Here is a 16,130-nt window from a genome sequence, read left to right as displayed (position 1 = left end):
TTTTGTGGAGGTCCCGTGCACCTGTAGTGTATAGTTTTGGGTTCCTGTATACCTGTAGTGTCCTGTATACCTGCAGGGTTGTATTTACCCTGTATGGCAGTGTTATTCAGTCACAGTGTGTCGGTATTGGTCATGTCTGGTATGGGGGTGTTATCCAGTCACAGTATGGCGGTATTGGTCAGGTCTGGTGTGGCGGTGTTATCCAGTCACGGTATGGTGGTATTGGTCAGGTCTGGTATAGCGGTGTTATCCAGTCATAGTATGGCAGTATTGGTCAGGTCTGATATGATGGTGTTATCCAGTCAAAGTATGGTGGTATTGGTCAGGACTGGTGTGGCGGTGTTACCCAGTCACAGTTTGCCGGTATTGGTCAGGTCTGGTATGGCAGTGTTATCCAGTCACAGTATGGCGGTATTGATCAGGTCTGGTATGACAGTGTTATCCAGCACAGTATGGCGGTATTGGTCAGGTCTGGTATGGCAGTGTTATCCAGTCACAGTATGGCGGTATTGGTCAGGTCTGGTATGACAGTGTTATCCAGCACAGTATAGCGGTATTGGTCAGGTCTGGTGTGGCGGTGTTATCCATTCACAGTATGGCGGTATTGGTCAGGTCTTATATGACAGTGTTATCCAGTCACAGTATGGCGGTATTGGTAAGGTCTGGTATGACAGTGTTATCCAGTCACAGTATGGTGGTATTGGTCAGGTCTGGTATGGTAGTGTTATCCAGTCACAGTATGGCGGTATTGGTCAGGTCTGGCGTGGCAGTGTTATCCAGTCACAGTATGGCGGTATTGGTCAGGTCTGGTGTGGCGGTGTTACCCAGTCACAGTATGGCGGTATTGGTCAGGTCTGGTATGGAGGTGTTATCTAGTCACAGTATGGCGGTATTGGTCAGGTCTGGCAGTGTTATCCAGTCACAGTATGGCGGTATTGGTCAGGTCTGGTATGACAGTGTTATCCAGCACAGTATGGCGGTATTGGTCAGGTCTGGTGTAGCAGTGTTACCCAGTCACAGTTTGGTATACCTGTTGTGCCCTGTATATACATGTACTGTATAGATGGAGTAGGGGGTCCTGTATATACATGTACTGTATAGATGGAGTAGGGGGTCCTGTATATACATGTACTGTATAGATGGAGTAGGAGGTCCTGTATATACATGTACTGTATAGATGGAGTAGGGGGTCCTGTATATACATGTACTGTATAGATGGAGTAGGGATTCCTGTATATACATGTACTGTATAGATGGAGTAGGGGGTCCTGTATATACATGTACTGTATAGATGGAGTAGGGGGCCCTGTATATACATGTACTGTATAGATGGAGTAGGGGGCCCTGTATATACATGTACTGTATAGATGGTGTAGGGGGTCCTGTATATACCTCTACTGTATGGATGGAGTAGGGGGCCCTGTATATACATGTACTGTATAGATGGAGTAGGGGGTCCTGTATATACATGTACTGTATAGATGGAGTAGGGGGTCCTGTATACATGTACTGTATAGATGGAGTAGGGGGTCCTGTATATACATGTACTGTATAGATGGAGTAGGGGGTCCTGTATATACATGTACTGTATAGATGGAGTAGGGGGTCCTGTATACATGTACTGTATAGATGGAGTAGGGGGTCCTGTATACACATATACTGTATAGATGGAGTAGGGGGTCCTGTATATACATGTACTGTATAGATGGAGTAGGGGTTCTACCAGTTATTACTGTGGATGTTGTGAGGCAGCTTCCCTAGCAACCATTGCTCCCTGTGAAAATGAAAGCAGTAATCCTATTGGTTGCTAAGGCTCCAACTGCCGTGTCTGCTGCAGCTAATTATATCACCTGTGTTTGCAGTGAGGAGATTTTCCCATTCATCTCTATGGGGCGCCTCTCTTTCCCCTCCCCCTCCCCTCCTGTACATCTGGCGGGGACGGGACCTTCGCAATAACCTTCCCGGGCACCCAATGTATCTGTGTGCCAAATTTGGGGTCAAACGGTTCAGGCGTTTGGAAGTCTATAGAGGACAGACAGACAGACAGAAGGACAGACAGACAGACAGACTTTGATTTTTATGATATAGATGTACGATGTTGAATTGTATAATCTGGTGACATGCAGCTACTGAAACCTTTTTGATATTGTATATAGTAGACCAGTCCAGCACACATTCTTCTCCCAGATCCTGCTGCCATTTTCTTTGGCTTTTAAATTCAAAATCCACCTGGCATAACATATATTTGTACACAAAAGATATGCATTTTTTTCCTAAGTTGTTGCTTTCTACACATCCCTACTATAGGGTCAGCTAGGTGCGCCTGGCCTGATTTTATAAGGGGATCTAACTCATATCTCAGTCTACAATAATCAAACCATGCACTATGTGGTAGATTAAATGCAAACTTCGACACCTCCCAATCTTTCACCAACCTAGTACCACAAACGTCCACTATATTCTTGACTCCTGCTCCATATAAATACCTCAAAACCCTATCTTTTGAATTGATGGCAGATTATAGTTATCCCATAAAGGAGCAAACCCAAAGAGACCCCTTACTCCAAATAATCTCTTCCATTCTCTCCATGTCCTTACTATTACTGCCAACATGACCCCTTCTTTACCTATCCCCCTCTAAACTTCTTCCGACTCAAGTCTCTGAAAAATGTCCCATGTACCAAAAAACCTAGGACCTCTTTCACAATTCAGAAACTTAATAGTTCCCCCTAGAGTAAGCCAATAGATCTGAGAGGCCAGATGGTGCAGCTTAACTTCGGGCACTGCCAAGCCCCCTTTATTCTTGGGGGCACACAACAGGTCCAACTTAAGTCGGACTCTCCTGCGTCTCCATACCAAGAAGTTAAAAGTGGCTTTAATCCTCTTGAGGAATTTTTCCTTTATAAACACCGGGGTGATTCCAAACAAAAGTAAAATCTTTGGGAGAAAAATAGTTTTTATCAGCACAATCCTGTCTGTTCTCGAAATAGGAAGTCTCTGCCACACCTCTGCCAACTTGTCTATAATCGGACACGTATTCAACTGGTCGAAGTTTTGGTCCTTTTTCTTAAACTGCCACCCCGTTCACGCACATGGCACTGGTCCGTTCCCGAGCACTGGCCAGTCAGGAGTATCCTCCCTACTGTGATGTGGCTCAAAATCAATGGAACTGTGTCACAGAGTGGAGGGGGTTTAGTCACAATGAGGGGGCGGTGGGCCTGCCCCCAGTGCTTAATGCCAGACCGGTGCTTAAGAATAGACCAGCGCCATACACTTGAAGAGGGCGGTGCTGCTACTAGCATCCCCACGCTGGCTCTGATCCATTCAGGTAATAAACCTAAAGGGATGTAACTGATGGTACATTCTCTTTCACCTGTGCAGAGGTCATTACACAGGGAGGAAGAGGCTTAGGTGTGAGCCTAATGTAATCTTTTGTATTGGTGTCATCTTTAGCTCTAAGGGTGCGCTTACACAGAAAGATTTATCTGACAGATTTTGGAAGCCAAAGCCAGGAATGGATTTGAAAAGAGGATAGATCCCAGTCTTTCCTTTATGACCTGATCCCTGTTTATAGTCTGTTTCTGGTTTTGGCTTCAAAGATCTGTCAGATAAATCTGAATTCTCCCCGCAGAAAACTGACCTGTCAGTTTTTTTTCCGGCGCCGCATGGGATCCCGGCCGGAGTGTATACGATGTGTGTACGCTCCGGCCGGGATCCCATTGCACATAAGGCTATGTTACACACCGCAAAACTACGGCCGTAGTTCTGCGGCGAGAACTACGGCCGTAGTTTTACGTAGTGTGAACATAGCCTAATGCTGATCACTTTCCTTATCACCACAGACAGAATCGGAAGTCTCAGCATAGATTGAGGCCTAGTAATCAGAATGGAGGCTGCAAAGATTTCACACTTGTCTTATTACATAGACAGTAAAATGGAAAATTACCAAAAAAATGTTTAACATAAAAACAGTGGGTCACTTTCTGATGACACATTCCCTTTAAGAGAAACAGGGGCAGTGGTGGCAGCATTAGTGCTCACTGTAATCACATAGGGACCATGCACACAGTAATATTGGTAATGATGCACATAAGAAAACAATCACACAGTGATCTGTATGAACAGGCCCATCCCCTGTTCTAACACTGCTGTGATAAAGTAAATGTCAGAATCCTATACCACAACTTTTTCTATTTTGTCATACCAGGAAAAAGCAATAAAAGACAGTCAGTCTGAGTAATTTTTCAAAGGAGCCTACACTTTAACATCAGAAATCAGAAAATGCCTCACCACATAAGCTATGATGGAGTGCATGGCCACGTTTTAGAAGCTATAGTGAATTCTCTTTCCATAGTGTTCTCATGTTCGGAAAAATTTAGTTTCCAGCTAACTAATAATATGCCTGAGACAAACGTAATTGGTGCATAAGAGAGAGATTTCCCAGTTGTTGGCATCACGCATACCCTTACTGCCTCCCATATGATGTAATGTCTCCAGTCAAGTTAGCAGAATAAACATACAATTAGGCGATGTGTACATCAGATATTGTGGTGAGGCCGGCATGGGATAACTGGGGGTCCTGGCAAAAGGCAATGCATCAGTTACTAAACCCTTTTCAATAATAAACTCTGCAGATGATGGTGTGCATGTCCTTAAATTTGCATTATATTGGGGAGCCTCCTTCAATGTAGGGTTTACATATAGCATCCCCTGGAACGATCATCTCTTCATGCAGCCTCCAAGTCGAAAAATTCATTCCATATGCTGCTGTATTTTTATACAGAGGTATTCCAGGTTTAAACAAGATGCAGCATTTCAATAGCGAGGGTCAGAGTAGATGGGCAGACTGTTTCTTTGATCTCAGTAATATGGATCCCAAATATGCTAGTGTGCTTAAGGCAAAAGCTAATACTATACAACTACAGAATAAATTATTACTTGTTCTATGGTTCAGTTTACATGCATGTGTGATTATTATTATTATTTTATTATTTTTATCAGCTATATAGTAGCGCACCTGAAGCACTGACCAGATGAATCAGTGAGACTTGGTTGATCATGATCCTATTCACTAGTTATCCTCCCTTGGACCAGTTTGAATAGAAACTATCCACTGCACAAAAGATAGGACCCACAAGACCTGACCCCTTTTTTTTTTTTTTTGGGTCCTTAGACCCACTCATCTAGTCATTGTTGACATGTTTACATGCCTACACTTGCCCATTTTTCTGTAACCAACACACCAACTTTAAGACCTGGCTGTTTACATACTGCCTAAAGGCCGTATTACACTGCACAATAATGAGGGAAAAGCGAGAAGGGGCCTGGGGAGCAGCGGGAGCAGAGATAGTCCGGGCTGCCCATTGAAGGCAGCAATTGACATGACTGGAATTTTTCAACATGTTAAAACAATAGACCATGATCAGCGGACATTGTGCATGTCAGTTGTTTGTTGCCTTTTAAGATGCGCTAATACACCAAAGTAGAGCTGATAATTGTTTGGAAGTGTTTGTCTAACAAAGTTTATCTGTATGTGCCTTTTGGTGCTCAGATACATCGGCACCCAGTCAGAATGTGATGCTGATGGATCCGTGCATAGACTAGCACAGGCTATTTCATTGGCCTAGACATAGTTGGCCAGTGTCTATGTTCTGGTCATTTTTCAAACGTGTATGTTAGAGGAATAATTTGAGAAATTGTTCTGACCGCACCTGCACACCACCCAGGGGTGATGCGGAGGTCCATGTCTACATGTGAAGTGTATATGTACAGGAGAACATTCCAGACTGTCCTCTGTTTCTGCTGTCTCCATACCTCACTGAGCGGCAGATAAGACAGCGACAATCCCGCTTCCCGTATTTATTCCAGCATCATGTGATCACTGTCCAGCAAGCCATTTTGATTCCCAGGATGAGTTCTGGGGAGTTTTGCTTTTTACCCCAACAAAACATTGCAATATCTGAAACCTTTTTGCCTCTGAATATCTAGCTATTGTCAGTCATGATGGCGCACAGGTATTTCACATTATTTTTTTTCTTTAAGTATAGAAAGTTTTATGATCGCTTGTAATAAAATCTAGAGCGCTATGTGCGTGCGGCGTGCCACCTCTCTGCTTGTCAGATTAAGAGTAATAAGATTTACATCACATAGTTAATGTTAGAGTGGTTTAATCCTCACCACTTACATTTGGATACTTTGTGGTGACCTTACCCTCAAAGGTGAGGTAAGACACATGTTTCTTGTTCCACTGTCTTAGTGATGCTGCATGGTTGATTCGTCTTCACGTACCCATACACCTTCAGTAGCTGTACCCTCTTCGCTTTTATTCTTGTACGTACATTGAATTAGTATATACTATATCTTATTTTAGTACTGGCATGTTTCATTATGTAAATCCAGTTATGCGCCATGTTATGGTCCAGCTCTTAATATTACTAAAAGCACATGTGTAAGATGATAGCAGGGACTTGGAAGTTCCTAAGCGCATTCCTCATGGTGTTCACCCTGTATTTGATTATTGATTGGCTGCAATATGTATTTTTATCCTATTTTAAGTTGCATAAAACTAAATGGTCACCTGGAGGGCCCTCACGTAGTGTATGTTTGATCATCCTAATAGTGACTGTGCTTCCTGTACAGTTTCTGATGACACCGGCAGCAGACTGTATCAGGCTATGACATGTTATTAGGTAATAGAGTCTGCGATACTTCCTCACTGACTCACTGTCAGCCTACGTGTAAGGGTTGGTTAATATGTATGTTTATGGGAGTGTGCCACACATCATTTGTCAATATAAGGTGTTATAGTCTGTATAACATTGGCAGCAAAAGAGATGATGACCATACCATAGAGCTCATAGCAGCAACTTGTAGATCCTGACATGAGGCCTCTAGGTGTTTCTCTTTTATGTTCAAAAATCTGGGTTTTATTGTGTGTGCCCCTACCGTGTTCTCGTGGCGGCCGATAATACACTTACCAGAGTGGAGGAACTGCATAATCATTTATAGAGAAGTGCAGCAGTGTCCCCTACCTGTTCCTTGTCTTCTAGCAGATTTCGAAACCCCAGACCCCATAAAAGAGATATTGCCTACTGCAAAAGTGTGACCACTCCTGCTGTACCATTCCAATGTGGTGTGCAGTGATATCTGCTTCACCTATTTCACTAGGTCCTATCATTGCCAGAGCATGTTTATTTTTCCAGCCTAAGAATTTGCTATCTCCGAGTCCAGGATGTACAGGTGACTTGTGTACATTATATTATAATGGGTATATTAAAAAATAGTCTGTATTGGGGAAAAAAGGGTATTCTTCCTTACCTTGAGGGTTATCCTGCATATATTTAAGTTGTTAGTGAAGCTTGTCTATCAGCTGTTACCAACACAAGTTAAAGTGACTCTGTACCCACAATCTGACCCCCCACACCACTTGTACCTTCAGATAGCTGCTTTTAATCCAACATCTGTCCTGTGGTCTGTTCGGCAGGTGATGCAGTTATTGCCGGGACCCCGCTCTGAACGGCGCTGATCCCGGCTGATATGTGCAGCCGGGCAGTGCCTCTATTAGCAGGCGCGGGTCCCGTTGCCACGCCGGATAATTAAGCCTCTAAATGCAGCTGTCAAAACTGACAGCTGCATTTAGAGGCTTTATGCCGCAAGTCCCTGGTGTCTAGTGGGATGGATCTCCCCCCGCGATGCGATTCCGGGGGGGGGGGGGGGCGTTTGTTGGGAGGAAAGATCCATTCTTCTGCCCGTGCCGGGCCTCAGCGTCGCAATGACGCTGATCCCGCCTCAGCAATAGATTGCTGTGGCCTGCAGCAGGCCAAAGCAATCTATGACTGATGGAATCGATCTTTGCTGTGTATATACACAGCATTGAGCTCTATGAGAGATCAGTGCTGTCTATATAAAAGTTTCCCAGGGGGACTTCTAGTTTATGTAAAAAAAAAAAAAAAAAAAAAAAGTAAAGTGTTTTTATTAATAAAAAAATCCCCTCCCCTAATAAAAGTCCAAATCACCCCCCTTTTCCCATTTTACAAATATAAATAAACAAATAAACATATTTGGTATCGCCGCGTGCGTAATCGCCCGAACTATTAATTAATCACATTCCTGATCTCGCACGGTAAACGGCATCAGCGCAAAAAAATTCCAAAGTGCAAAATTGCGCTTTTTTGGTCGCATCAAATCCAGAAAAAATTTAATAAAAAACGATCAAAAAGTCGCATATGCGCAATCAAGGTACCGATAGAAAGAACATATCATGGCGCAAAAACTGACACCTCACACAGCCCCATAGACCAAAGGATAAAAGCGCTATAAGCCTGGGAATGGAGCGATTTTAAGGAACATATATTTGTTAACAATGGTTTGAATTTTTTACAGGCCATCAGATGCAATAAAAGTTATACATGTTATATATCGTTGTAATTGTAACGACTTGAGGGACATTATATAACAAGTCAGTTTTACCATAAGGCAAACGGCGTAAATGCAAAACTCCCCAAAATCAAAACAAATTCCTTTTTTTTTTTTCAATTTGACAGCGCAAATTATTTTTTTCCGGTTTTGCAGTATATTTTATGGAAAAATGCCTGTCATTGCAAAGTACAATTGGTTTCGCAAAAAATAAGGGCTCATATGGGTCTCTAGGTGAAAAGATGCAAGCGCTATGGCCTTTTAAACATAAAGTGGAAAAAGCAAAAGTGCAAAAACGAAAATTGGCTTTGACCTTAAGGGGTTAAACTTGCAGCCCGTGCCAAACGGGAGTATCTGTGCCCTAACTTTGCACCACCCCTCCGTCCCTCCTCCCCACCCTCTTCATTATTAGGAATGCCACTGGAACATTTTCTCCATGCTGAACACTGCACAGGTGCTTAACGATCCAGCCCATGTGCCGGGCCACCACAGGTGGGGAATAGGAGGCAATCTGCCTGGAGCATTCCTAATGATGAAGAGGGTGGGGAGAAGAGACGGAGGGGTGGTGCAAAGTTAGGGCACAGATACTCCCGTTTGGCATTGGCTTCAAGTTTAAAAAGTTTAAAAGTATTTTTTTAGGACAACTGCATCACCTGGCGAACTGCACGACAGATCTTGGATTAAAAGCAGCTATCCGAAGGTACAAGTGGTCAGATTGTGGGTACAGCGTCGCTTTAAGATTTGTGTGACTTTTGTATTTTGCACTATTGATACATGGCTGCGATGGGCTTTCATAATAATACATATATCGCTAGGAGTGCTCTGAATTGCATAGATGACAACGGCAAATGGAACCTTCAGCATAAAGTCTGGTGAATAAGTTTCATTTTCTGGCTGCATGCGGAACAGTTAAAGAATAAAAAAAATGAGTAAAGCAAAATGCCCCCAGATTTGGTGTCAAGTCATCTGCTGTTTTTGGTGGGTGTGGTGCGCCATCTAATGTGTTCTCTTACCAGAGAATGGCTGTGCTTGTTGGACTTCAACTGACAGGCCCTTTTGTCCTAAGGGAGATAAGTCGCCGCACCTTCTCATTTAGAACACATGAAGCTAAGCATGAGTGAACAGGGATGAAATTTATCAGTGTATAATAGACCCTTATCTTCTGGAAAAATGCCTGCCATATTTGATATTTGGACATTACGTCCCGGTATTCTTAATTATCCAGTTGTCTGTTCTCTTCACCTTACCTTGTTCTATCCTATTGATGGCGATTATTTATTTAGTTTTTTGTTTTATTGCTCTGACTGCTTCCCATTTGACAAGCAATATATTCATCATGTTATGGCTGGAAAATGTGCTAAAAATGAGCCAGAAATATCTCTAAGTATTGGATTGAGGAAAGCGAGAGTGAGTAAAAGACAGGCCTGGGAGGAGGTTGTGCCAGCATATTAATGTTTGACGGATCTCTTCTTTCTCCTTGCCCGTCTAGAAGACAAAATGAAAGTCATCCAGCAGGATATTTAATAATGCAAAGGGCTTCTGCAGAAGGGCCGCTCTACTGCTTTTTCACTCTCCCCAAAGGTGTATTATACCTCCTATTAAGCAGACAGTTGGCAAAGTTGTACTGGAGCCATGCCAGGCCTGCACTGCAGTAAATCAAGCATTGTTGTTTTCCGATCTTTTCTGCAAGATACCAAGGGCTATTGTTTGCTGAGATGCTGGAGCCAAAGCTGGACAGTCCTCAGAAGGCTCTGCTATCTCCTCAGTAGTCTCTATTAAACACTTATCCTGACCTTCCACCAACATATCCTACAGGCCCTGGAAAAAATTGGACCTTGGTGCCTTTATCAGTCTTGCTCTGCTCATTATTTAACAGTAGTAGCCAATGAAATTGACCTAACTATAAAACTAAGAACTGCCTGAAGGTAAGAGCGCCCCCATATAACTGAATAACTGGGCACAAGGCGATACAAAACAGACAAACATTGTGACATGGGCACATCAGTGCGCATTTTATTTGCAATATATTTAAAAAAACCAAAAAAAAAACCAAAACAAAACACATGCTTACTAATACATAACCTCTCTACGTCTATATTTTTAGTCCTGTACATAGAAACATCAGCCTTTCCTCCACAGAATAAGCATGCTGCAGATCTGACATGCTTGTTTCTCTTTTACTGGCAGGTGGAATTTGTAAAACACCATGCACATGTATTATGTCATTCACTGTGGATTTGTGGTCCAATCCATCAAATCTGAACCTACACCAACATATCCTGACTATTAGCTCTCACTTGACTGTCCAGAATACAGAATAACATCCTACTTCTATTATATCTTGTCATCCAGGTAAAATCTCTCCGTAAACCTCATACATTTAATAAGTGAAATCACCAGAAGAGAGGGATTTTATTTCCATAGTGAGCCGGCCGGTGGTACTTGATGCTGATGACAGGTCTCTTGGGGGCTGATGAACTGAGAATGTCGTCATCCCTTTTGTATCGGCCGCGTCACGTGGCACAAGAGCACAGCATGCCTCTCTGGCTTCAAGCTAATGGTTTCTGAAATGGCTTTTCCAATTCAATCTTTAAAGCAGATTTGCAGGGTTTCTTCTAGATGCACATTTTGATCTCTGCTTCCTTTCATTCCCCCTTTATATTTATATTTGTCAGAATGCAGGCTTGGATGACATAATGCGAGGGCCACAGCAGCTTAACCGGTTATGCACCAACATGCTCTGTAGTATATAATGCTGAATAGATTATGTTTATGTATATGCAGCCTTTGTGTGAGAATCCAAATTACGATCATAACAGCTCACTCTGTATTATCTCTCTATGCAATATGCTGAGAAAAGGACAGTACTGAGAATAGATCCCATGTACGTTCCCCCCCTAGGAACAGTGCCTTTTTATCACGGGCTGTGTCTGGTAGAACAGCTCAGTCCCAGTTTCCCTTCCCAAAAAGTGATGTCATGTTTCTAGCATATGCCATTACTTTATGATTGGTGGGGATATGGCCTCTGGGACCCCTAACAATCTTGGGAAGGAAGGGGCAACAGTGCTGGTTTAGTACTGTTACCCCTTCACCATTTTGCCTTTGGCAGTGGAGCTTCTATCACTTTCAGGGGTGAAAAGTGGCACTGTTTCTACAGAAAAGAAAGCAGATGCTGTTTTTTTTGTTAATCCCAGACACTTTTAGAAAGAGTGGATTGTCTAGATGTTTTTTTTTTTTACTGATTAGAGACAGATATAGAACGTGTTTGTTTGTTTTTTTGTTTTATTTTGGAAATGGGTTTATATTTTCTGATTTTAGTTTAGTGTTGAGAATGAAAACTGCAAGATATCAGCATAAATCCTAGTACATTATAGTGAGGGCACATGTGCCTGATCCATGCTGCCTGTGGTTGTTTGCTGGTTGTAATGATGGGAGATTGATGCATTTTATGGACTGGTTGTCCTTCTGATCTGTCAGTGTAGTTGACTATTAGGGCCCTATTACACGGGACGATTATTGTACGAAAAATCTTTATATCGTTTGAATTTAAGCAATAATCGTTCTGTGTAATTGCAGGCAACTCGGAAAATCTTTCATATGTCGTTGATCGTTGATTTAGATCTGAACCTAAAATTATCGTTAATAATTCGCAGTAATTCCACATTCGTTCGCTCAAGTTCTGCCTTTTTTCACTAATCGTTCAGTGTAATTGCCACATTGTCCATTGTTTTGCTTGGATCAGAAGGTAAGACCATCGTATTTAATATGGTGAACGATTTTATGTTAACGATAAACAATCTCGTTTGCGATTGTTTGTTAGTCGTTAATTGGTAAAAATCGCTCTGTGTAATAGGACCCTATCAGTTATAGAAATCAGTAGTTCTATAGTGTTTGGCCTCCTGGAGTCCATTCTTTGTCCAGGAACCTGTTATCAGTGGCTGTATAAAAGCCTCTTTGTTCAGTGAGGTCATTGAAGAGAGTAAATGCGCATTGGCTGGCCTCAACTACAGCAGATTACGTGAAGCATATCTATTCTGCAGACAGTACCGATACTGTTCTGTTTTATCATAGCCTTATTCTGAAGTCACTATACCATGCATTAGGTCAGTCCTGCTGTGTCCAGTAGATGGAGAAACACTATAACCCATCAGCATCTTTGGTCACTTAATGTTGTATCATGGAGCTCAGCCACATTTTGACTTCCTTTTTTATTTGAGACTTGTCAACTTTCTACATTTTTACTTATCAGCTAAATTGTGGGCAAAGCACAGAAAAAAAATTGCTAAAAAATGTGGATGCTAAAAAATCTAAAAAGAGTGTAGCGGTTTCACTTCCTGTTTAGAGTAGTCTCTGGTAAAGCCAGTCTTGTGCAATGCAGTCTGTGATTTCAGAATATACACGAATTCCACTTTTCATCATTTTCATCAAGTCTGGCATCATGGGTGGCTGTGTGCAGGTTACATTGCTACACACAAAATATTGGATTATTGTAGGTTGATAACCATTTTTATGTGTCACCTATGTGAAGTTTTGAGTTTGTGTTTATATATATTTTTTTTCTTATTTCAGCCCAGATGATATTGGAAGTTGCTGGTATATCCTCCTTTCTGGTTCTGTGTTCATCAAAGAGTCTATGTTTCTTCCCAGGAGCAGGTAAGTGAATGCATTACATGAGAGAATGTTTAAAGTATGATATATATGTTTGATTTTTTTTATATAGTTTATGGATTACAAAATGTAGAAGTAGAGTTCATAGCTTTCATGGTAAATTATTGTAAAACTAAATCAAAATACACTAAAGCTCATTTAATCATTTAAAGAGACAAATTTTCTGGATTGTCAGAGAACTAGATTATGTGAAAACAACCTTTCTTTTTTCCCTTCAAGAAGTCTTTGAATCTGTTCAATTTGTTTAAAGGGAACCTGACAGCTGTTTCATGCTGCTCGCACCACAGGCAGCATAGAACAGAGTCAGTGTTTGGTAATACAGAGAACTGAGATTTATTCTGAAGAATAATAGGTTTCTGAGAAATTGTAGTTTTAAAAGCTCCTGGAGACGGGGTAATTAGTCATCCTGGGGGCAGACTGCACCGCTGCTTTGCCCATCCACCAACCAATTTTAGCTGGGGCACACAGGGAGCTATTGTCAGTAAGTGCAGTGAGTACACTTGCTTATACTGTACACTGAACTGTTTTACTGTGGCCAACCCCTTTCATACTGCCAAAGCAGCATAAAACAGCTGGCCAGTTCTTTTTTAACCTCTTTCTGCAGTCAGTGAGGGGGTTCCTTTTTGTCACTCTATAAGTGTCCTTGTGACTGAAACTAAAGATTGTCATGGCAACTGGGTGCCTTACAAATGCCAGTGCCTGCCATGACGCCATTTGGGTTGCCTTTCAGTAAAATAAGAATATTAGTGTATTATTGAAGCAATATGATCACAGTAAAGTTTAACCAGAGGCGTAAAAGAAAAAAATAAAATAGGGTTTATTAGAGGGGGGGGGGGGGGGGGGAAAACCTTTGAATTTTTATTTTGAAATTTTTGCTTTTTACACTTAATTTTTTTTAGTTAACTTAAAGTGTACCTGTTGTAGCTTTTAAAATCTAAATCAACAGTAAAGCAAGTTTGCAATATACATTGCAAAAAAACCAAATCATTATACCATTTCCATGTACCATGTTATTGCAGTAGTTACTATATCAAGCATCACACAGTGTGGTGTATAAGGAGAATACTTAAAGGAAAGTGTACCAAAAGAATGACTAAATGAAGTTTCTATACAATCCGATCAGCGCTGCCAAGAAAATTCTAAAGGCGCCGTCCATTCCTCATTCCGCGAAGTTACCAAGATCATCTCCATGTTGTATATATGCAAATGTGCTGGTACATTCGCTTTAAGGGTCATTTACATCTACATTAAAATACTGACATGTCAATAGTTATTTCTAATGACGGTCAGGTTAGGTTCACACTACAGTTTTAAGATGATTACTTTTAACATACAGAAATCAAAACAGATCTATTTAGATTTTTTTTTTTTTAAATAATGGAAGTCAATGGGAAAAAAAAGATAGAAGCAGATGCACACAGTTGCATCCGTTTTTGCCTCCGTTTTTCCTTAAAGCGAATAAGTTAAACTGACTGCAATAATACAGTGTATCCTTATGCTTTAATGTAAAAACTTAAATATACTCTCTGGCATAGAAAACCTTGGCATAGAAAACCTTGATCATTAGTTGGGGGTATCCCATAAGGTCATGTAATAATTCACATCAGGAGAGTGAGGGGAGGACATCTGTGGACACCAAGTATGTCATATGGTCCCTCATCGCATTTTTAACATAATAATATTTGTGAAAATTCAGCTTTCTTTAATAAAGTTATGTAACTTTGCAGTGTAACATTATTAAAGAAAATATCTGTATTTTGTTTTTAAAATTCTTAAACTGGCAGCCATAAACAGAGAGAGACAGCCCCTTTGCTGCCACCAAAGGGAACTGCAGGGCTGCTCAATAACTGGTCCCAACACACATACACAGTTACATATTGCAAGTACTGCTGCATGGAGTGCTAGGGATACTGATCATTCTCTCAATAAAAATTAACATTAGTGTCTGTCACTAGCACTGCAGCTATAGTATGTGCTAGTGACATATTCAGCTCCCCCAGCTGTATTATCTAGTCTTATGATAACAAGCATTAAACAGACGTTAGGAGATGCTCAGTATTTCATGCACCAGTGCTTTTGATATCTAACTCTGCCAGGATCCGGGCCTGTGCGGCCCTGCAGTTTCTGACACAGCTATAGGGGGCAGCAGAGGAGCCATGTCACTCTTTCCTGCTGCCATTCAGTACTGTGTCCATGTTTTCCAGGGCTCTCTAGGGCTGCATATTAACTTGTGTAAAGCTTTGAGCATTTTAAAATTTATTTTTAATGTAAAAAAATGAGAGTACTCGGGGGACGATTTATTAATGTAGTTTTCTGGGATGAAAACCATCAGCTATATTTCTGAAGTCATTAGCGATGTTTTTTTAGAGGTGTGTCTGTATTGGGGAAAAGAGGTAAAGCTGCAGAATCACACTTTGTGGCGGAATACAACAGTAGATGTGACATGGTCTAGTCCCCCATACCTTATACGCTGCCTGGAGGTGTGCCTGAATGTGGTATATGCTGCACTGGGGTAGAGACTGGTGCACCATTACTATAGTGTGCCAGCAATGAAAAATCTCTTGTGTTCATTTGGTTGGGAAAAAAAAAAAGAAAGAATGAGACAAGATGCAATGTGTGTTAGTGTGGGTCTAGACTGTATCAATAATATAAAACCTACCTCATCTTGTCCTTTTTTGTGTCCTTTTACCCAATGACTAAAGTTGCATATGAAAGTAATTTCCTGCCAGTTTTCAGCTACACAAGGATTATGGATTGTGAAATGCATTATTGATGGGAGCACATTTCCTTAATGGTATGGAGGGGAGCCCTCTCCCTTACTGTTTTTGTTTGTAAGGAACAATCTTTATTATTGTCTCCCTTGATTTCTTCCCTGTAGGGATTTGTTACCTTTCCTACTTACTAACCACCACCTTTATCCAGATTGTTCTGGGTGGGGTAAGCAGGGCCCCTTCTCATAGTGTATGTGAATCACCAGCAGTCTGTCCTAGGTAACATGAATCACTTCCCAGTGGAGCTTGACTCATTACAAGGAAATGTGAATCACC

The 16,130-nt window shown here is 41.5% G+C and overlaps 1 protein-coding gene across 9 annotated transcripts in view; it reads left to right on the top strand.

Moving 5' to 3' along the window:
- RAPGEF2 (Rap guanine nucleotide exchange factor 2) overlaps positions 1-16,130 on the top strand; it is a 211,231-nt gene that overhangs the window by 84,818 nt on the left and 110,283 nt on the right. For all 9 annotated transcript variants that reach the window (XM_069977841.1, XM_069977847.1, XM_069977844.1 and 6 more), the window contains exon 4: positions 12,985-13,068. In XM_069977841.1, coding sequence (XP_069833942.1) covers positions 12,985-13,068 — 84 coding nt within the window. The remainder of the gene's footprint in view (positions 1-12,984; positions 13,069-16,130) is intronic.

This window comes from Dendropsophus ebraccatus, chromosome 7 (genome assembly GCF_027789765.1).
Source record: "Dendropsophus ebraccatus isolate aDenEbr1 chromosome 7, aDenEbr1.pat, whole genome shotgun sequence".
Lineage (NCBI taxonomy): Eukaryota > Metazoa > Chordata > Amphibia > Anura > Hylidae > Dendropsophus > Dendropsophus ebraccatus.
The sequence above is the reverse complement of the archived record's forward strand: the minus strand, read 5'-3'. Positions and strand labels throughout refer to the sequence as shown.